We start from the raw sequence: 25657 nt of genomic DNA, 5'->3' as shown, positions 1-25657 counted from the left end.
GCTATCCATCTATATACCCTAGGACAATTATACTTCGCTAGTATTTAGTTTCGTGAGTAGCATACAGAGTAAAATTTTGCAGCAACTTAATTTCGCAGCTCTGATGAGTGCGAAAATATGGTGATGTGAAAATAAATGCAGTGGAACAAACATAATTAAATTCCTCGGGTTCAGTTCACCAATAAAAAAAAAATTCAATTTGGACTAGTTTGTAATTGTGAACCGCACGTAAAATGGTGTGGGCAAGGTCGATAATGCAATTTGATCACTTGCTGCCATTTGTTTTTTGGACTATCATTACAGGCCCGTATTTTTGGGAATTTTTCACGGCTCAGTACAGTCAAACTCGGATAACTCGCGCTCGGATAAAATGTAACATTTCATCTCAAACACAAGGTTAACTCGAGCGGATTTGTTTGGTCAGTTCCAACGCAATGATAAATTGCTTCATATAACTCGACCTCAACATCATTTATTTGAAAAGTTATTTGCCCAACGGCCATGGACCCTGTTTTTATCGCTGTAGAATATCACTTCATTCCAAGCCATAGAGACAAACATCAACTTTTAGTAGTTCATAGGCATCATTATTATTATCATCAGCGGCAAAATATTCTTATTAACGACTTTTATAAAGGTTTGCAAAAGATCAAGTTTTACCAAACACCCGCTTGACCTTGTCCCAATGAAAGCGTAAAAACCTCCGAATGAACTAATGAAATCCGCAAAAGTTTTTTTTCTGGGCGTTTTAACTGCGATCAAGTTTTGGCTATTTTAATTTAAAAACGTCTCGTCAGTCACATCACCTAAAACAAAACAAATCTCAAAAAATAGAAAAATGTTGATACTCTCCGATAAAATTTTTTAAAACTTTACTTGAGAGGCCCGGCTCAGGCCCTACATGAGAGAAACCTGTTGGGGGCTTACACCGCCCCCTCCACACCCCTAGGTGTTCATAACTAGTCGCCTAACATTAGCCGCCCCAACTTGCAACCAGTGAATATAGGCCTGACTATCAATGAACAAAGCTATTTAATTTTGCGTTTTCGCTCGTTCGTTATGATAGTTTAGTTTCGCGCATGAAATTTTCGCGAAAGGATGACTCCGCGAAAACGCGAAAGTTAGATGAGGCGAATACATAAGTGTCCTCGGGTGTATATATATATATATATCTCCAAGTTTTTTGTTTGTCTATCCAGCTATAGCAATTGAAATCTAGCATTTGATATTATTATCGGATGCATACAATGCATCTAATATTTGATAGCATCATTGCTGTTATATATAGCTTCGTAACTGATATGGTAGAATTTACTTGCATTCTAAAGCCTAAATAACGCGAATTGGCTAATTTGAGTAATTTCGGCTTTGGAACACAAGTAAATTCTACCATATCAGTTACCTCAAACTCCTCAAACTCACAACCCCTTTTTTATTGCCCAGGAAAAGTCAGTTCATGCTGCAAACTGTAGCAAACATATCGATGAGTGCAATAAACTTTCATGCACCATCGCTAAATAGTAACAAAATAAAAATATGTTTTAAAAATCAAAATGAAATAAAAAATTTAAAACTCCAACAAATTGCAACGCAGGCCAAAAGATCATTGTAGGTTAATTGCAAGCAATATATATTATACATACCCACTGATAGGGATATTACTCAGCTTCCCAATGCATATAAATTTAAAGATCTACGCCAAGCTAAAGTTAAGTTAGCAAATTTCTTGCATCCACAAATGTTAACGTCACTCCGCCCGAAGGAGAGTGCTAAAAATAGGTGGAAAAGCTTCGCATGAAAAATGGTCAAATTTATTTTCCTAAAATTCTGATGACCTATTGGAAAAATACAGCGCCATCTTCTATTTGAAAATCCCCTTTAATAAAGCAACACTTTGGAGGAAGGGTTGAAGAATAGAGCACCATTGCGTACAAATAGAGGTTTTACAGTATTTCTACAGTAAATAAGTACCGCATCAGAAAGCACATTTTGTGTGTAACACTTGCCATCGAAAAGAGCAAAATACAATGCCGCGTTCAAATTTTAGGCTGTGAATATAGCTGTTTGGTGAGGTGAGACCTACTCATATACTTTCATAGTTCTTACTGCTTATAATAATTTTACCTAGCATCGACTTACAACTAAATTAACTTAGAAGACTGTCATGAATGAGCTCATAAGCCGATGGGAACCAGTATACCCGAAGGTAATAGTTTGTTCATAAATGCGTTCAGAATAAAAGGCAGTGAACTTTATAAGTGTCAATATGTTTTTGTTGTATAAGAGTTTCTGAGCTATATTACCTTTGGACTGCTTTTTTAGCTTCTGGATGTATGAATTGAACTCTGAAGCAGTGTACAACCTTCCCCTTCGGGCTGCGCGATAAACATCTGGCACTGGCAGATAGGTGGGTTTGGGCCAGTCACCCAGTGCTATATCAAATTTATGTTTAAAGAATAATTTTTTTTAAATATTTAGAACTAGAGAACAAATGACTGACATCAGAAGCCGTTGTGAACACAATGCTGTAACAAATACTTAAGTGATTATTGCATAGATAGCCATGCAATATAAGACCGAATTGTACAAATAATAACGACTGCTACAAGAAACTAAAACACACGTCTCTTATTTTCTGGTGGAAACATTAACATAGAGACAAAACTGATAAAAAATATTTAGGTCAAATGAAAAGAGATCAAATGAGCATTTGCAAAAAAACAAGTTTTAATGTAACAATTAATCTTCTTTGGAAAGGACCAAAAAACCTTAGCATCTCTTTTCAGATCTATCAAAAAATTGTTTAAATACCTTGAGAACAATCAGAATAAAATATAATTTAAAAAATGAATCATCTTTACTCCGTACATGAACTACAGCTATTGCTTGAGATAATTGAATTTAAAAATTTAGCTAAAACCTCTTTCAAAATATCCTGAATAAAAGCACACAAAATAGAAAGAATGCTGCTTCTAGTATTATGATGCTATTGCTGGATGAACAGCTAGGATGATGCTTCAAATAAATTAGTACTTTACTAAAACATGTCAACAGCTGCACCAGGAATTATGGGTATTAATACTTACTGCTGAATGTGCAAAATCCACACAACATGATTACAAATGACGAAATCGCTTTATATTACAACGATACAATGTAGTTTATCCTGTACACAAAAGAGTCGTTACGCTGATGTCTCAGTAACCTAACCTGTAATTGGAAGGGTGGTGACTTGGTCTGTGTATGTCAAAATAAAGTTGTCTCTGATAAGGGAGGGAACAGAGTTGCACGAATCATTACCGATTTGGGTAATTCTAGTGAGACTACCAGCAGCAGAGTCAAAACTGGGCGGACTCGACTGAGCCGTTGGTGGTGAGACACAACTGTCGTTCATTTTATAATACCTCAACTTTACCAAAAGATTTCAAGTCCCTACAAATAGAATGATTGTCGTTTGAATGAGTTAAATTGTGAGAGTTGAACTGCAAACTTGTAACTCTTAGGAGTAGAGAATCCATGTACCAAGCAAAAATTAAAGGCAGCAAGCTTTGTTGTATTAAAGCATATAAGTGTAAGTTAATTATGTGTATAACCAATTCCGTGCTACCTAAATGATATTTGTGAGATGTAACGAAACGTGTACTACTGCTAAAGTATCATGCAAACTAACATAATAGATATGGCGTGTACTCGAGCCATAACAAAAGGAGAACCTCCAACAATATACGCAAACAAATCGGTGTACCATAACAGCTGCCTTCCACGAACTGTCAGAGAACTCATGTCAAAGATTGCGCACTAACCGCATATATAACACTTCTAACACAACACCTCTAACACAACACCTCTAACACAACACCTCTAACACAACACCTCTAACACAACACGTCTAACACACTGCTACGAAGCTCAATTGCAATGCAATACATACTGTTAAACGCTGGCTAATGTCTTTAATTTATCAGGAGCACTATTTGTTAATACTTCAGTGTGTCCAAAAGAAGAGAGCAGTGAAGAGTAGACCAAAATATCTTGTCATGGGTGGAGGTGTAGAAATTGTGTTATGCATAACTAATACCAATCCACACACAACATCAGTGTTGAATTTGCTTTGTCATTTCGTTCTATTTTGACTAAGGTCCGGTTTGTGTACGTTTGCTTTGTCATGTGGGAACTAAATTTATTATTACTGGTTCAGGTACAAGTGAAGGCGTTAAGCTGTTGTAAGAAATGCTGATATTTACCAGTAAAAGTTAATTCTTTATTCTGTAAGTCCAACAATTAGCATACACAACTAACAAAATTCTAAACAATAATCTTAATGATAAATGGTTAAAATAGCTAATAAAAGTTACACTCTTACTCGAACGGCCATCCATTTTTGCTTGCTCGGTCCATACGGCTGCGAATTTCGACAGTCAGATGAGAGTCATAGCAGTCCTTATATATAGAGGCTCGGTAGTTGAGATAGGAAAGTAGAAAAGGATCAGTTGATGATGGCGAAGAAGGCTCCATAAGTAGGAAAAGGATAGGCTCCAGAGGCAGAGGAACGCCCCTCAGCAGGCAGAGAGAGCCTCAGCAGGTCCTTGAGGAGAGATAGATGGCTCGATCTGGTAGATAGACAGATGCTGAGTCGTTGGAGCTGTTGTCTTTTATAAATGTTTTTGTTAGTCTGTGAGAAGGTGTTTGGGCGGTCAAGTTCTGTTGTTTATGTTGCAGACGGTTAGAAATTGAGTGAACTTGTCTTAAGTACGTCATGGGAGTGTAATGATTGGAAATGATGACTAACTCCAACTGTTTTGGTCGTGTCTGGTACAGGTATGATATCTTTTAATGGTTTGCTGGCATGTCAATTGATGTCTTTCTTTTCATGAGCTGTTTCCACAGGAGGTTTCTAAGCTGCTTGTAGATGAATATATGATGACTGTCTTTATTGCTGGTCTTCTAATGTATTAGGTGTCATGTTCATTGTAATACTGCATTTCTCCGGTGTTTCTAAGTCGTTTCTCCATTACACTATCTGCTTTTGCTAATACTTCTATACTATACAACAATCTGAGCATACTGCTGATTTACTACAAATTATCAACACTAACATAATTTGATATGTAAATAAGAGAGCTATAGTGTATGTTGCTAGTCAATAAAGGTTTTCGTGGGGTTGATATAGCTGATGATAGTTGATAGAGTTGATGTAAACACTGATTGCTTTGGGCGTGCTTTCTACACCATTAGTCTCAGACCATTTCATAGTGTTGTTATTATTGAGCACAGACTTAATACCTTCGTCACAAACCCTTCTAGCGTGTCTGTAACTTCGCCTGTACAAACTATTTTGTCACCTCCCAAACCTTATAACAGAATTGGCAATCTAACCAAAGACACAAGCCTCAGTAGACATATCACTCTGAAGCCCCCCCCCCAGGGAGCGACTGTGATTAACGTGAAGATGTCGTTATTACTGCGCCAGTTCTAGTTTGATCAGTAAAAATATTTTCACTTACACAAAATACCAATGTTTATGTCGCAACAACATTTTAACATGCAATTGTGCTTTCAACAGATCAGCATATTAAATGCTACATTCAAAATTGATTAACGTGCCTTCTATCGATCAGTATTTTTCGACTAGATCTACCTGAGGCCAATAGCGGCGTCTACTTGTAATAATCTGTTATGGTGTCTTCCAAAATCGGGATTACGATCTATAGAGCATTTTTTCTAAACACTTCTTTCCAAACACTTTCTAAACAAGTAAGATTTTTCAAACACTTTTATGGTCTATCATAGATTTATTAGAACACAAACTAAATTCTACTATAGCAGTTCCAAATCAAAATCTTTTTGCGCCATTTCCGGTAACACAGTCGCATTTTTGTTATCCATCCTGAAATATGCTAACAATAACAATCTTGTCCCATTCTAATATCTTTATATACTTTTTTATATTATTGCTAAAGATTTTGGTTGTTGACGTATGTTTTACAAAAACTTCCGCAGTAGGGGACTCTTTAATGATAACAAATGTGTGCTAAAGCATTGTTGAAAGATATTTATTATAAGGCTGCAATCTTCGCAACTAAAACTAACGCTGTTTTGTATATGCTGAAAATCGTAGATTTTAGTCATGAGTACTCCAAATCTACATACTTCTATTAAAATGATACTTGCTGCAGATAAAACTGTGCAGTTACAATAATGCACTATTGTCTCGTCATTTTGAAAAGTTGATTATAGTGTAACTTTAGTACATTTTAACAGTTTGCTAAAGCAAATTTAAAATTGATAGATCTGTTACACTGCAATATTTATAAACAAATCTAAATGAGTTGCTGTTGAAAAGTTTCCTAAAAGTAAACTTGAAAAACAACAAATTTGCAATCACTCATAAGTATATATGATTATACAAACTTTTGAACACGATCTGATGAAATAAATTGTTGTTCAATATGAAGTTAGGGCGGTAAATCACCAATCAATTTTTTTTTAAATTAATTTATTAAAATTTCAGTCTTTTCCATGCCATAAACTGGTTCAAGTAGCATCTATGCTAATGACATCAGTCTAGCATAAATCAAAGTTTATAACATAACCAAATTTGTCATTTTTATCTCTAACACAGCTATTGCACATTCAAGTAAAATTTAGTAAATAATTTGTTGTAATTTTGCTGTTAGATTTGAAAAGAGCTTTGCATCGTGTTTCAGAAAGGATGGAGGAGCATTGCGTGCTCAACAAGCTTTTACTCGACATGGCGTCTCAACTGAATCTGCAGCAGCCAATTCTGGTAGTACTCATGCAATACCTATTTTAAAGTAACTTATGGATTTGCTATTAGCATTTGTACAGGCCGGAGGAATTAACTACTTTATGGCTGTGTTATCATATAAGCATCTGGCTGGGGATCAGAGAGTATTTCTGTTTAGATTTTTCTAATTATTTTCATGACACAAGAATATAAATTAATTCCAAGTGTTTGTGACATGCAAGGGTACCTCTCTAACTTTTCGTAGTTTCTGTTAAGTGTTTACCTCTCAGCAAGTTCTCTAAACAAGTGATTTTTGCATCGATTATATATAATGTGGCACAGAGTTTGCTTAGAATCATACCTATCACCATTTTTGCTGTGACTTGACAACTTTCTTAATTACAAAGTGATTTTGTAATCTAGAATCATGGCAGCTCTCATCGCTCAGCAATTTGAACTCTATATTTATAATGGTCATGGAGTTTATACTTGTCATAATAATTCTATGCAACTGGTCTGTTTCTGTTGGCAGGCAGCTGAAACTGCTCCTTCGGATGGTTACACTGTGGAGTTGAAGAAACTCTTGCAACACCCAGACATTCACAGTAAGGGTTGAGCAATGCAGTTTGGTCACCTGGTTTGATTATATGTTTTTATACATTCAATTCTACATAGTAGCTATTTAGTGTAATGCTTTATAGGTAAGAATTCATAGCTTCAGTTTTGTTGTTGTAGCGTGTAGAAGTGCTGTGGAATTAGCATTACAGCGGCAGTGGCTGGAACTAAGGCTGTGTTCCAGGATTGCTCCTCAGTCATCAGCAGTAATCCTTACTAACCTTAATCAATCACTCTCTAGTAGAACTTTTTTAGCCTCTAACAAGCTCACTTTAGTGGATGTCTTGTGGGCGTTCTCTGTGGCACCCTGCTTGGTAAGTAGTTTTCAAACCATTCGTTGTTAGGTTGAAATATGTATATTTGTGAGTGATTATGTCATCAAAATACAGTCAAACTTCGACTTATGATCACATTTACATTTCGTTTTTTGATGATCAAGTTGAAATACGAGCAAATATATGTATCTGCATAGTAAGTCATTTCTACTATAAGATGTCCAAAGTTTCTGTAACCCTCGTGAATTTCTTAGTAAAAGTCGAAAGTATGGTAGAGATTGAAAATAAGATGTAAAATTGATCAATAATATATCAAATTTTTTTAAGCGATATACAGCTACTAGCGGTATTCCCGGCGGTTGCGCGGGTATTAAAAATGACAGCTTAAAAAACAATAGCAGGTAATGCAGTGGCCTGTCATTAGCCTGGCACATCGTCAATGGCTCATTTGAGCAAGCTAGTATTCGTATTGCTAAACTTACTAATAAGAGCTGTGAGAGCAAGCCTAAAATGACATTACACCGTAACCCAGAGCAGTGGTATTTTCACCCACATTGCGACATACATTTGGGCGACATGTATATCCTCGATGAATCCATCAATCTCGCGTAGTCTAATAGATTAGCATATCGCTGAAGAACATGAGGTTCTGAGATCAAATCATCTGCGATACTGGTTCTTCATTTCAATATTTTAATAGCCATAGCTGGACAGACCAAATCACACACTCACAAACTTTGAGATTTATATATATATAGATACAGTGGTGTGAAAAATAAACGGGCCGCCCTTTAATTTTGACCAATTTTAATAAATATGGTGTCGTAGTTACTAGCCAATTTTTTGAAGTTGCACTTATTATATATCAAAATGAAGCACTGAGTCTCCTCTATTCAGGTATGTTATTAAAAGCACAATTGAAGTAGTGTATTACTGAAAGTGCAAACCTGTGCTGCTTGCTAGCACAAAACTGAAAATCAAGAATTTTTAGCCACTTCAAAGACAAAGTTTTCTATTCAGCAAAACATAATAACATGAGGATTGTTTTACACAACGTTTTTGATCCGGGTAGCATCACTGCTTCAAGTTTGAATGCAAATAAAATACAGGTTCAACTTTAGTGAAAATGTTAACAATAATTGCCGTATTTCACTCTCTCTAAAACTCGTCTAGCATTGTTGTTTTAAGTTAAAATTAATTTTATTAAGTTCAACTTATTTTAATCTTTCTTTTGATGTATACTCTGTATCGGGTTCTGCTCAGCAACAATAGTTTAATAAGGAATTTAATCACCTCGAGTGCTAAACAGTAGCAGTTATAAAGTTTTATGGGCTGGTCCGTTTGTTTTTCCCACCACTGTAAGTTACACCGCATATTTCTTTCATTCACTCTATTAATATATAATCATAAGTCTGTAAAATGACATTAAAAAGCATTTTGCACCTATTATTTTACTGATTGATCTTTTACATATAATTTAGCTTTTTAATTAATTTTTTACATAGTTTTATAGCAGCATTTATTGTTATTGTTTATCTCTGGAATGAATTAAACAAAATACAATCTAGCCTTAAGATAATATATATGCTCTATCATAAGACAGTTTTGACACAAGAAGCAGATTATCGGAATGGATTAACTTTGTATGTTGAGGTTTGACTGTGTGAACCTTCTTTGTTAATTGTGTATGATGATAAGTTATAATTATTTTATGATTAAAAGCTCATCAAATTGTACTCTTTAGAAAATGTATATATAGCTGTTATTAAAGTCATACAAATATTCACCTGCCATACGCTAATCACCCAGAGTAGTGTAGCATGTTGCATGCGTACTATTTTAAGAGAAAACAATTCTATATAAATGACTGGAGAATATAAGGGTTGAAGCTCCCAACTAAGCATAACTCATAGCGGGTAGCTTACTCCATGGACTTCACTCCAACAGTTGGATAGTTGTTATTTTTAGAGGCATCCTCTCTCTCATCCAATCATATTGTCACATTGGGTGCCGGGATTTTTAGACAGTTTTGCTATTTGAACCATCAACTTGTTTTTGTGAACTTTGAACAATTTCCTGTTTCATAGAAATCAAAGAAATGTGATCTAGATTATGGTGTTGCCTACTCTTGTTTGGTTGAACTGAACCGGCTGATACAATCGGACGAGGCCTGTTTCTATTTTCTTTGTATTGTAGATATACTGTTCACAGAGAGCCCTGTGATAAATACAGTAAAATTAACCTGTTGTCGTAACCATATGGAAATTGAAAGATTGACTGACATTTGCATTTAAGGGTTTCTATTTTCTCTTGTTTAGGCAAGTCTGGCGTTCAATGAGAGAGAGTCCTTCATGAATATCAGTCGATGGCTTGCTCAGGTAACCGTGTGAGCATATCTTCTTTCAGGCTATTTTTGTTATCAGAGAATGTCTTCGTTGGAGCTACCACAATACTGGCTGCGTTTTATGTAGCATATTGATTTAGTATGGTTTTTATTACAGTAAAACACAATATTTTATTGTCCTAAAACAAATTCAAGTTGTTTAAATTATTTGGAATGAAAAAATTGTTTCACGATGTAAAATATTCACTTTTTAAATAGCCTCCTTGGAGAGATTGCGGCTGGCAACTGAGGTTGAACAATAAGCATAGTACAGAAGCAGCACTGCCATTGTTACTCGTGTCACCTCTAATAGTGGCTGCTCTTGTTGGGCTGCCTGTATATAAAGTTCTAATTATGTATTACAGCTTACTATACTTCCACTAATCACCTCACAAAATTTTTAAACATATTACCTCATCCCAAACATGTTCGTTTCCGCATTTGTGTTACAGGTATCGAAATCTTGCATAAATTATGCCCAGAACACATGTACATGTATTTATATTTATCTTTCCCCCCCCCATATGACAAGCATCGGTTTTTATTTTGTGACACCAACATACTACGTCCACCGTCGTATGTTTCAGTTTATGAACTTTCTTTCACTACAATCTTCAGTTCACTATCCCGACTCCTCCGCAATACTATTTGATTACCAACTTTAAAACACTTTTGTTCAGCTCCCTCAATAATTGTGTCACTTTATTTTTTCTTACTTTCTTTTGGCATGTAATGACAAACATCATTTTGTTGATTATTCTAATGCCATTAAAAAGTTATACAACATATGAAACTACATATCAGTAAAAGTAGGAAACATGCTGCAGTGCCAAGGATTGCGCTAGCTTAGCTGACGCATTAATAGCATCACTTGGTTTAGGGTTGATTTAGTCTACAGAAATTGTTCATTTTAAGATGCTATTAATCATTTCAGGCAATCAATCTAACTTGTGTATGCATTCAAGCCTGCAATACCTGATTATAACAGTAACTAACCCATCCTGTTCCAATATGTAGGTCAGCTATCAGTTGAAGTTATCTCTTCCTGGTTCCACAAAAAGCAAGACCTTGCTATACCATTGAGTGTTGGAGGAACTGATGTGCAACAGGCAATGTCCAATCATGAATCTAGAAATCACAGAGATGCATTAAGAAGAAAGCTACCATGCCAACCTAGTTGATCTCGTACCGACGTCTATGAAATATTTAGCAATGGTTTTGCTTGTTGAAGCTTTATAAGCCATCAGCAGATTTCTGCACACCACTTGATATTTTTTGCATTGTCATAATATAAAAAATTATAAAATGAAAATTACTTCATAGAAATGTATCAATAAACTTCTAGACATCTCATAGTTCAGATATACAAAAAATGTAAAAGGCCTGTCAGGTTGAAGGTTGTAAATACCTAGAATTAGTCCAAACATTTTTTATTCAGTAATATCATGCACACAGGAATAGCAAAATACATATGATACTGCTTACGATTTCTGATTATATCGTCTAACATTATTGTAAAAAGTTGGGTCAGATTTTAGTTTCTGTTTGAAACAACTTTTTTATTAATTTTATCAAAAAATGTTTGTGCTGCTATTTGCGTGAATGGCAGAGGGCAATTATTAATGAAAACCATATAATATACTGTAGTTGCCTTCACTGTTGAGTTGTGAAAAGATAACTCCACTAAATCACGATTCGATGATAAATAGTGACTCGCTGTAACAACGTTACTAAGAGTCATGAATGTGGAGAGCACGTTCTCACATTCTTACTGAATTTTCCGATGATGTGCAGGAATTGGGGTTACGCGGGAAATCATGGTTACAGATGAAAACAAAGACCGGTCGCAGGAAATCTCTTATTAAAATTTTGTAATTTCCTTATATCCTCAGTTATAAAAGCTAGAGGTGTTTACAACAATGCCTAAAATAGTCGAATGTGTTCCTAACTTTTCGGAAGGTCGATCTAAAGAGGTAAGGAGCTGTGCACTATAATAACGTGAGGATAGTCTTTTGTAGGCCTAATTAATTTGTCTTTTGGTCATTTATTTGCCTATCAGTCTCTGGGGTAAAAATTTTAATACTTTGCTGCGAACGTTGAGTGTTCAGCCTAAAAACATAACTGTCTTTTGATGATTGTCGCATTAGTTAATCATTCAAATTGTATTAACACCTTTATATATAGACCGCTGTCGGGTAATGCTGTTTCACTTTTTGGAACTGTTAGGCATCATTTGGGTGGAGAATTGTTCTATCGCTGAATAGCTTAAGCTTGTACTGTTTACATACTGTGTATAAGAGGACACAGTGCATCTAAGATAAAATAGTTGCGGTGAATAAATGCCAAGCAAGAAGACTGAGTAGCTTTCAGACATCAAAATGATGAAAGTTGTTCATTGCAGCACAAAACGAGCTTTGCTGACATATTGTAGGATAAGGGCCCTCGCTGCTACAAAAGTGGTAGAAAGCTAGTTTGTAGGTTTAATTCAAACACTCTCGAAAATGTTTGTTGTAATGCATACGTGTATAAAAATAGTGAAAGGGCTCATGGATTACAAAACTAGAAAGTGTTTGCGCTGCAGGCTTGCAGTATTTTTTACAAGCAGTTGCAAAGTAAGCCTGACATGACTTGAAAAGTTCAAGCATTGTAATGACAAACCAACTAATATTCTTACACTCCTGTTGTGATGTTCTAAAATGGAAACAGGAAATTCATCCTGCGAACAGCCTTACGGGAACCATACACTGTAAACATAGTACAATTGCTCCTTAAATGTACAAAGTTAACTACTAATGCATCGAAAGGGGATAGCTGCAAACAGAAATAACTTGGACCTATTTTGTGATGTTCAGTAGAAAAGGTAAGATTCAAATCTAGAAATTCTAAACCACAATTCTAAGGCATTGAAATTATGAAAAAGCAATAGCTTCTGTATAAATTTTCTGTTCACATTCACTCTGGCCAATTGCTCCACAACTTTAAGAGCTGTCAGGTATTGCCTGAACTAATCTCATTCCCAGACCAATTACTCACTAAAGATCGGGTAGTGGTTATTCTTAGACTCAGGATGTTAGAGCGATAGATGTGTGGAAGAACAGAAAAGTTGAGATCTTCAATCACAGTAAGATTTAGAAGTGGATGATATACTTTGTGTTAGTTTTCTGTAGGGCCTAAGCCATCTGAGACTATCAAAAGACAAAATATATCACAAATTGAAAATGATCCTTTGTGTAAAAAAGTTTATCAAGATTGCCAAAGAATGATATACAAGTTTGCAAGCGAATTTGGTTTTGCATGCATGCTTCTTTATGAGTCCAATAACAGTATACGAGGAAGACATGCTATGATACCGGTGATTTTTTAAATAATCTCATAGTTATGAATACAAACTAGAAGATAACTAGCTCTACTCTTCTCAATTCAAAGTGAAGTGAGGCGCTTCGAGCTAGGGATTCAGAAAATGTATCTTTGCCCATGGCAGTGCTCTCTCAGCTTATGATGTGGTGATGTGGTGAAATGCAGAAGTCCTGGTACAATGATCAGCACAGGTTGCACAACCTAACTATGAGATTAACATTCCAAAGACTGTCTTTACTCATTGCCTAAGATGTGACTAAACAGCTACATAACATGACTATAGGTGGCATACATTTTGTCAATTCAAGGATATTTAGCAAGTCATAATAATGTCTAAGGAAACAGTTATGCCCAATTGTTGGCATTCAAGGATCACAAATTTGAAGGTTGTTTGAGAGAATCGTAAAAAATAAATATCATCTATGATAACATAGAGCGGCCAAAGCAACTTATTACCTTCACGATTCCGTGTAAAGGTTCTTAGGGTTTAGTGAATGGACTACATCAGACATCAGATGAATGAGTTGGTATACCTATCTGTTCAGGCTATTGAAGGGATAGCTAATGCAATCGGAAACACTCCAGGGTGCACTCTCCTCGATGTTGATCCTGGTGTCTCTACTAATCGCACTGTCTACACATTTGTTGGATCCCCTGAAGATGTCGTCAAAGGTGCTCTTGCTGGAGCTCTGGCTGCTTCTCAATTGATAGATATGAGAGGGCATACAGGTAAAACTACCCATAACTAATAGATATGAGAGGGCATACAGGTAGAGATACCCTATAACTAATAGATGAGAGGACATACCGGTAGAGATACCCATAACTAATAGATATGAGAGGACGTACAGGTAGATATACCCATAACTAATAGATATGAGAGGGCATACAGGTAGAGATACCCATCACTAGTAGGTAATTTACATGTATAACATGAATTGTCAGTGGTATTGCTTTTTGATACGTATGAATTTGTTACATTGCTGTGTAGGCTATACCTGTATATTGTTATGTGTACTTGTACAGCCAAACCTTCAATGACAGTTACCCAAGCATACAGATTTTTCAACATGGAATATAACATTTTAGCAGATGCTTAACTCAGACTTCACATTAAACTCATTTCCAACGTATGACAAAGAACATAAAGGAGCTCATGAAAGTTAGAAGCGAAATATAAAACTATAACAATGATAAATATATGTATAATGTAAACTAATGTATTTTAAGCATCACATAGTTTAATTTGGACAATCGCTATCTTCTAAACCTAATCATATGTCTATTATTTATCAATTTTGTGTTTCACCTGGTATTATGTAATGCATTTATCTTAAAGCTGTGTGTAGTTACAGTATTTATCTTAAAGGTTGACTTGCAACAAAATTCACATTACAGTTATTTGGTATCAAAAGATTCACCATGGCTTACTCTGTTGTGTTGTAATGTAGGTGCCAAATATGTGGAAATGTGATTACACGCTCTTAAAAGCTCAAAAACGAAAAGCCGCCGTAGATTGGAATCTGTTTATTTCTCTGACGTAGTCATTATAGTTTGGTTATTGTCTTGTCACGTGATGTTCTCACGTGAATTGAAAAGCCAATAAAAAGCTCAATATAAAACTTATCGTAGCACTAGTTTATGTCAAACACTTCGGGTTTTACCGAAGACCCCACATCAAATATAAATGCTCGCTACTTTACAGTTTTGTTTCGGCTTGATCTGATCGTCAACTCATAGTCTGATCATGTGACCCAACACTTCGCAAATAATTTTTGCAGCACTTTTCGATTATCACAGTTGACCAACAGGCTCGTAATGATTATCAGACAATGATATGTACTCCTTCGAGGTAAGGTTAAAAAATTAAATAACTTTTTAGGGTAAGTTATAAGTTATCACTGCTAAAAGGGACAGCATTACAAGGACGATAGAACAGACGCGTAAGAACAATAGACATGGTTTTATTGAATGCGTGAAATATATTTGTGAAAATATTTCGACGAATAAGGTTGCAAGAAAGTGTAAACAGAAACCATCTCTCACAACTACATAACATTTGAGCCGTTTTGAAAAGGGAATCCAAACTACGGCGGTCTCGTGTGGCTGCGATTTTCTGTTCGTTTTTTAGCTTTTAAGAGCTTGTAATCACCTTTTCACATATTTTGCACCCACAACACAACAGAGTAAGACATGGTGAATCTTTTCATATCAAATAAGGGTAAAGTGAATTTTGTTGCAAGTCAACCTTTAAGGCTATGGGTAGTTACCTCCAGTAATTATATGAAGGCTATGTGAAATTGCAGGCAGTATTTATATTAAGGCTATGTGTAGTTACCTGCAGTATATCTATTAAATATATTCAACACATATTCTCTATCTACTGTATAAATATATTCAACACATATTCTCTATCTACTGTATAAATATATTCAACATATATTCTCTATCTACTGTATAAATATATTCAACATGTATTCTCTATCTACTGTAGGCCGATAAATATATTCAACATATATTCTCTATCTACTGTAGGCCTATAAATATATTCAACACATATTCTCTATCTACTGTATAAATATATTCAACATATATTCTCTATCTACTGTATAAATATATTCAACATATATTCTCTATCTACTCTATAAATATATTCAACATATATTCTCTATCTACTGTATAAATATATTCAACACATATTCTCTATCTACTGTATAAATATATTCAACATATATTCTCTATCTACTGTATAAATATATTCAACATGTATTCTCTATCTACTGTATAAATATATTCAACATATATTCTCTATCTACTGTATAAATATATTCAACATATATTCTCTATCTACTGTATAAATATATTCAACATATATTCTCTATCTACTGTAGGCCTATAAATATATTCAACACATATTCTCTATCTACTGTATAAATATATTCAACACATATTCTCTATCTACTGTATAACTATATTCAACATATATTCTATATCTACTGTATAAATATATTCAACACATATTCTCTATCTACTGTATAAATATATTCAACACATATTCTCTATCTACTGTATAAATATATTCAACACATATTCTCTATCTACTGTATAAATATATTCAACATATATTCTATATCTACTGTATAAATATATTCAACATATATTCTCTATCTACTGTATAAATATACTCAACACATATTCTCTATCTACTGTATAAATATATTCAACATATATTCTGTATCTACTGTATAAATATATTCAACATATATTCTCTATCTACTGTATAAATATATTCAACATATATTCTATATCTACTGTATAAATATATTCAACACGTATTCTCTATCTACTGTATAAATATATTCAACATATATTCTATATCTACTGTATAAATATATTCAACACATATTCTCTATCTACTGTATAAATATATTCAACACATATTCTCTATCTACTGTATAAATATATTCAACACATATTCTCTATCTACTGTATAAATATATTCAACATATATTCTCTATCTACTGTATAAATATATTCAACATATATTCTCTATCTACTGTATAAATATATTCAACATATATTCTCTATCTACTGTATAAATATATTCAACATATATTCTCTATCTACTGTATAAATATATTCAACATATATTCTGTATCTACTGTATAAATATATTCAACACATATTCTATATCTACTGTATAAATATATTCAACATATATTCTGTATCTACTGTATAAATATATTCAACACATATTCTATATCTACTGTATAAATATATTCAACATATATTCTATATCTACTGTATAAATATATTCAACATATATTCTGTATCTACTGTATAAATATATTCAACATATATTCTATATCTACTGTATAAATATATTCAACATATATTCTCTATCTACTGTATAAATATATTCAACACATATTCTCTATCTACTGTATAAATATATTCAACATATATTCTGTATCTACTGTATAAATATATTCAACACATATTCTATATCTACTGTATAAATATATTCAACATATATTCTATATCTACTGTATAAATATATTCAACATATATTCTGTATCTACTGTATAAATATATTCAACATATATTCTATATCTACTGTATAAATATATTCAACATATATTCTCTATCTACTGTATAAATATATTCAACACATATTCTCTATCTACTGTATAAATATATTCAACACGTATTCTCTATCTACTGTATAAATATATTCAACACATATTCTCTATCTACTGTATAAATATATTCAACATATATTCTCTATCTACTGTATAAATATATTCAACATATATTCTCTATCTACTGTATAAATATATTCAACATATATTCTCTATCTACTCTATAAATATATTCAACATATATTCTCTATCTACTGTATAAATATATTCAACACATATTCTCTATCTACTGTATAAATATATTCAACATATATTCTCTATCTACTGTATAAATATATTCAACATATATTCTCTATCTACTGTATAAATATATTCAACACATATTCTCTATCTACTGTATAAATATATTCAACACATATTCTCTATCTACTGTATAAATATATTCAACATATATTCTCTATCTACTGTATAAATATATTCAACACATATTCTCTATCTACTGTATAAATATATTCAACACATATTCTCTATCTACTGTATAAATATATTCAACACATATTCTCTATCTACTGTATAAATATATTCAACATATATTCTCTATCTACTGTATAAATATATTCAACACATATTCTCTATCTACTGTATAAATATATTCAACATATATTCTATATCTACTGTATAAATATATTCAACACATATTCTCTATCTACTGTATAAATATATTCAACATATATTCTCTATCTACTGTATAAATATATTCAACACATATTCTCTATCTACTGTATAAATATATTCAACATATATTCTATATCTACTGTATAAATATATTCAACACATATTCTCTATCTACTGTATAAATATACTCAACATATATTCTCTATCTACTGTATAAATATATTCAACACATATTCTCTATCTACTGTATAAATATACTCAACATATATTCTCTATCTACTGTATAAATATATTCAACACATATTCTCTATCTACTGTATAAATATATTCAACATATATTCTCTATCTACTGTATAAATATATTCAACATATATTCTCTATCTACTGTATAAATATATTCAACATATATTCTCTATCTACTGTATAAATATATTCAACATATATTCTCTATCTACTCTATAAATATATTCAACATATATTCTCTATCTACTGTATAAATATATTCAACACATATTCTCTATCTACTGTATAAATATATTCAACATATATTCTCTATCTACTGTATAAATATATTCAACACATATTCTCTATCTACTGTATAAATATATTCAACATATATTCTATATCTACTGTATAAATATATTCAACACATATTCTCTATCTACTGTATAAATATACTCAACATATATTCTCTATCTACTGTATAAATATATTCAACACATATTCTCTATCTACTGTATAAATATATTCAACATATATTCTCTATCTACTGTATAAATATATTCAACATATATTCTCTATCTACTGTATAAATATATTCAACACATATTCTCTATCTACTGTATAAATATATTCAACATATATTCTCTATCTACTGTATAAATATATTCAACACATATTCTCTATCTACTGTATAAATATATTCAACATATATTCTCTATCTACTGTATAAATATATTCAACATATATTCTATATCTACTGTATAAATATATTCAACACATATTCTATATCTACTGTATAAATATATTCAACATATATTCTATATCTACTGTATAAATATATTCAACACATATTCTCTATCTACTGTATAAATATATTCAACACATATTCTCTATCTACTATATAAATATATTCAACATATATTCTCTATCTACTGTATAAATATATTCAACACATATTCTATATCTACTATATAAATATATTCAACATATATTCTCTATCTACTGTATAAATATATTCAACACATATTCTGTATCTACTGTATAAATATATTCAACATATATTCTATATCTACTATATAAATATATTCAACATATATTCTCTATCTACTGTATAAATATATTCAACACATATTCTCTATCTACTGTATAAATATATTCAACATATATTCTCTATCTACTGTATAAATATATTCAACACATATTCTATATCTACTGTATAAATATATTCAACACATATTCTGTATCTACTGTATAAATATATTCAACATATATTCTATATCTACTATATAAATATATTCAACATATATTCTCTATCTACTGTATAAATATATTCAACACATATTCTCTATCTACTGTATAAATATATTCAACATATATTCTCTATCTACTGTATAAATATATTCAACACATATTCTGTATCTACTGTATAAATATATTCAACATATATTCTCTATCTACTGTATAAATATATTCAACACATATTCTATATCTACTGTATAAATATATTCAACACATATTCTGTATCTACTGTATAAATATATTCAACATATATTCTATATCTACTATATAAATATATTCAACATATATTCTCTATCTACTGTATAAATATATTCAACACATATTCTCTATCTACTGTATAAATATATTCAACATATATTCTATATCTACTATATAAATATATTCAACATATATTCTCTATCTACTGTATAAATATATTCAACATATATTCTATATCTACTGTATAAATATATTCAACACATATTCTCTATCTACTGTATAAATATATTCAACATATATTCTCTATCTACTGTATAAATATATTCAACACATATTCTGTATCTACTGTATAAATATATTCAACATATATTCTATATCTACTATATAAATATATTCAACATATATTCTCTATCTACTGTATAAATATATTCAACACATATTCTCTATCTACTGTATAAATATATTCAACATATATTCTCTATCTACTGTATAAATATATTCAACACATATTCTCTATCTACTGTATAAATATATTCAACATATATTCTCTATCTACTGTATAAATATATTCAACACATATTCTATATCTACTGTATAAATATATTCAACATATATTCTCTATCTACTGTATAAATATATTCAACATATATTCTCTATCTACTGTATAAATATATTCAACATATATTCTATATCTACTGTATAAATATATTCAACATATATTCTCTATCTACTGTATAAATATATTCAACACATATTCTATATCTACTATATAAATATATTCAACATATATTCTCTATCTACTGTATAAATATATTCAACACATATTCTCTATCTACTGTATAAATATATTCAACACGTATTCTCTATCTACTATATAAATATATTCAACATATATTCTCTATCTACTGTATAAATATATTCAACACATATTCTCTATCTACTGTATAAATATATTCAACACATATTCTCTATCTACTGTATAAATATATTCAACATATATTCTCTATCTACTGTATAAATATATTCAACACATATTCTATATCTACTGTATAAATATATTCAACATATATTCTATATCTACTGTATAAATATATTCAACACATATTCTCTATCTACTGTATAAATATATTCAACACATATTCTCTATCTACTATATAAATATATTCAACATATATTCTCTATCTACTGTATAAATATATTCAACACATATTCTATATCTACTATATAAATATATTCAACATATATTCTCTATCTACTGTATAAATATATTCAACACATATTCTGTATCTACTGTATAAATATATTCAACATATATTCTATATCTACTATATAAATATATTCAACATATATTCTCTATCTACTGTATAAATATATTCAACACATATTCTCTATCTACTGTATAAATATATTCAACATATATTCTCTATCTACTGTATAAATATATTCAACACATATTCTATATCTACTGTATAAATATATTCAACATATATTCTCTATCTACTGTATAAATATATTCAACACATATTCTGTATCTACTGTATAAATATATTCAACATATATTCTATATCTACTATATAAATATATTCAACATATATTCTCTATCTACTGTATAAATATATTCAACACATATTCTCTATCTACTGTATAAATATATTCAACATATATTCTCTATCTACTGTATAAATATATTCAACACATATTCTCTATCTACTGTATAAATATATTCAACATATATTCTCTATCTACTGTATAAATATATTCAACACATATTCTATATCTACTGTATAAATATATTCAACATATATTCTCTATCTACTGTATAAATATATTCAACACATATTCTATATCTACTATATAAATATATTCAACATATATTCTCTATCTACTGTATAAATATATTCAACATATATTCTCTATCTACTGTATAAATATATTCAACATATATTCTCTATCTACTGTATAAATATATTCAACATATATTCTATATCTACTGTATAAATATATTCAACATATATTCTCTATCTACTTTATAAATATATTCAACACATATTCTATATCTACTATATAAATATATTCAACATATATTCTCTATCTACTGTATAAATATATTCAACATATATTCTCTATCTACTGTATAAATATATTCAACATATATTCTCTATCTACTGTATAAATATATTCAACATATATTCTATATCTACTATATAAATATATTCAACATATATTCTCTATCTACTGTATAAATATATTCAACATATATTCTCTATCTACTGTATAAATATATTCAACATATATTCTCTATCTACTGTATAAATATATTCAACATATATTCTCTATCCACTGTATAAATATATTCAACACATTCTCTATCTACTGTATAAATATATTCAACACATATTCTCTATCTACTGTATAAATATATTCAACATATATTCTCTATCTACTGTATAAATATATTCAATATATATTCTCTATCTACTGTATAAATATATTCAACACATATTCTGTATCTACTGTATAAATTTATTCAACATATATTCTCTATCTACTGTATAAATATATTCAACATATATTCTCTATCTACTGTATAAATATATTCAACATATATTCTCTATCTACTGTATAAATATATTCAACATATATTCTCTATCTACTGTATAAATATATTCAACACATATTCTGTATCTACTGTATAAATTTATTCAACATATATTCTCTATCTACTGTATAATTTATTCAACATATATTCTTTATCTACTGTATAAATATATTCAACATATATTCTCTATTTACTCCATAAATATATTCAACATATATTCTCTATTTACTCTATAAATATATTCAACATATATTCTCTATCTACTGTATAAATATATTCAACATATATTCTCTATCTACTGTATAAATATATTCAACATATATTCTCTATCTACTGTATAAATATATTCAACATATATTCTCTATCTACTGTATAAATATATTCAACATATATTCTCTATCTACTGTATAAATATATTCAACACATATTCTATATCTACTATATAAATATATTCAACATATATTCTCTATCTACTGTATAAATATATTCAACATATATTCTCTATCTACTGTATAAATATATTCAACATATATTCTCTATCTACTGTATAAATATATTCAACACATATTCTATATCTACTATATAAATATATTCAACACATATTCTCTATCTACTGTATAAATATATTCAACATATATTCTGTATCTACTGTATAAATATATTCAACACATATTCTATATCTACTGTATAAATATATTCAACATATATTCTATATCTACTGTATAAATATATTCAACATATATTCTGTATCTACTGTATAAATATATTCAACATATATTCTATATCTACTGTATAAATATATTCAACATATATTCTCTATCTACTGTATAAATATATTCAACACATATTCTCTATCTACTGTATAAATATATTCAACACGTATTCTCTATCTACTGTATAAATATATTCAACACATATTCTCTATCTACTGTATAAATATATTCAACATATATTCTCTATCTACTGTATAAATATATTCAACATATATTCTCTATCTACTGTATAAATATATTCAACATATATTCTCTATCTACTCTATAAATATATTCAACATATATTCTCTATCTACTGTATAAATATATTCAACACATATTCTCTATCTACTGTATAAATATATTCAACATATATTCTCTATCTACTGTATAAATATATTCAACATATATTCTCTATCTACTGTATAAATATATTCAACACATATTCTCTATCTACTGTATAAATATATTCAACACATATTCTCTATCTACTGTATAAATATGTTCAACATATATTCTCTATCTACTGTATAAATATATTCAACACATATTCTCTATCTACTGTATAAATATATTCAACACATATTCTCTATCTACTGTATAAATATATTCAACACATATTCTCTATCTACTGTATAAATATATTCAACATATATTCTCTATCTACTGTATAAATATATTCAACACATATTCTCTATCTACTGTATAAATATATTCAACATATATTCTATATCTACTGTATAAATATATTCAACACATATTCTCTATCTACTGTATAAATATATTCAACACATATTCTCTATCTACTGTATAAATATATTCAACATATATTCTCTATCTACTGTATAAATATATTCAACACATATTCTATATCTACTGTATAAATATATTCAACATATATTCTATATCTACTGTATAAATATATTCAACACATATTCTCTATCTACTGTATAAATATATTCAACACATATTCTCTATCTACTATATAAATATATTCAACATATATTCTCTATCTACTGTATAAATATATTCAACACATATTCTATATCTACTATATAAATATATTCAACATATATTCTCTATCTACTGTATAAATATATTCAACACATATTCTGTATCTACTGTATAAATATATTCAACATATATTCTATATCTACTATATAAATATATTCAACATATATTCTCTATCTACTGTATAAATATATTCAACACATATTCTCTATCTACTGTATAAATATATTCAACATATATTCTCTATCTACTGTATAAATATATTCAACACATATTCTATATCTACTGTATAAATATATTCAACATATATTCTCTATCTACTGTATAAATATATTCAACACATATTCTGTATCTACTGTATAAATATATTCAACATATATTCTATATCTACTATATAAATATATTCAACATATATTCTCTATCTACTGTATAAATATATTCAACACATATTCTCTATCTACTGTATAAATATATTCAACATATATTCTCTATCTACTGTATAAATATATTCAACACATATTCTCTATCTACTGTATAAATATATTCAACATATATTCTCTATCTACTGTATAAATATATTCAACACATATTCTATATCTACTGTATAAATATATTCAACATATATTCTCTATCTACTGTATAAATATATTCAACACATATTCTATATCTACTATATAAATATATTCAACATATATTCTCTATCTACTGTATAAATATATTCAACATATATTCTCTATCTACTGTATAAATATATTCAACATATATTCTCTATCTACTGTATAAATATATTCAACATATATTCTATATCTACTGTATAAATATATTCAACATATATTCTCTATCTACTTTATAAATATATTCAACACATATTCTATATCTACTATATAAATATATTCAACATATATTCTCTATCTACTGTATAAATATATTCAACATATATTCTCTATCTACTGTATAAATATATTCAACATATATTCTCTATCTACTGTATAAATATATTCAACATATATTCTATATCTACTATATAAATATATTCAACATATATTCTCTATCTACTGTATAAATATATTCAACATATATTCTCTATCTACTGTATAAATATATTCAACATATATTCTCTATCTACTGTATAAATATATTCAACATATATTCTCTATCCACTGTATAAATATATTCAACACATTCTCTATCTACTGTATAAATATATTCAACACATATTCTCTATCTACTGTATAAATATATTCAACATATATTCTCTATCTACTGTATAAATATATTCAATATATATTCTCTATCTACTGTATAAATATATTCAACACATATTCTGTATCTACTGTATAAATTTATTCAACATATATTCTCTATCTACTGTATAAATATA

The 25657-nt window shown here is 29.7% G+C and overlaps 2 protein-coding genes across 2 annotated transcripts in view; both read left to right on the top strand.

The window, feature by feature from the left end:
- Positions 1–6516: 6516 nt before the first annotated feature.
- Positions 6517–11374, top strand: LOC137394834 (eukaryotic translation elongation factor 1 epsilon-1-like). The gene is made up of 5 exons (XM_068081605.1): positions 6517–6787; positions 7281–7353; positions 7484–7677; positions 9957–10016; positions 11039–11374. Exons 1-5 carry the CDS (start codon positions 6713–6715, stop codon positions 11102–11104), a joined length of 468 nt encoding a protein of 155 aa, XP_067937706.1. The 5' UTR covers positions 6517–6712; the 3' UTR covers positions 11105–11374.
- A 482-nt stretch (positions 11375–11856) lies between these two features.
- The window catches only part of LOC137393447 (formimidoyltransferase-cyclodeaminase-like), a 49771-nt gene continuing 35970 nt past the window's right edge, over positions 11857–25657 (top strand). Inside the window, exons 1-2 of the mRNA XM_068080001.1 lie at positions 11857–11994; positions 13924–14107. Coding sequence (XP_067936102.1) covers positions 11941–11994; positions 13924–14107 — 238 coding nt within the window. The 5' untranslated portion in view covers positions 11857–11940. The remainder of the gene's footprint in view (positions 11995–13923; positions 14108–25657) is intronic.

This window comes from Watersipora subatra, chromosome 4 (assembly GCF_963576615.1).
Source record: "Watersipora subatra chromosome 4, tzWatSuba1.1, whole genome shotgun sequence".
NCBI lineage: Eukaryota > Metazoa > Bryozoa > Gymnolaemata > Cheilostomatida > Watersiporidae > Watersipora > Watersipora subatra.
This window is presented reverse-complemented; position numbering and strand designations above follow the sequence as displayed.

Excerpts from the sequence above, each read along its gene's own strand:
- LOC137394834 (XM_068081605.1), top strand. The coding sequence starts at position 6,713 with ATGGAGGAGCATTGCGTGCTCAACAAGCTTTTACTCGACATGGCGTCT. Across the intron at positions 7,678-9,956 it reads TCTCTGTGGCACCCTGCTTG|GCAAGTCTGGCGTTCAATGA; the intron begins GTAAGTAGTTTT and ends TCTCTTGTTTAG. Across the intron at positions 10,017-11,038 it reads TCAGTCGATGGCTTGCTCAG|GTCAGCTATCAGTTGAAGTT; the intron begins GTAACCGTGTGA and ends TCCAATATGTAG.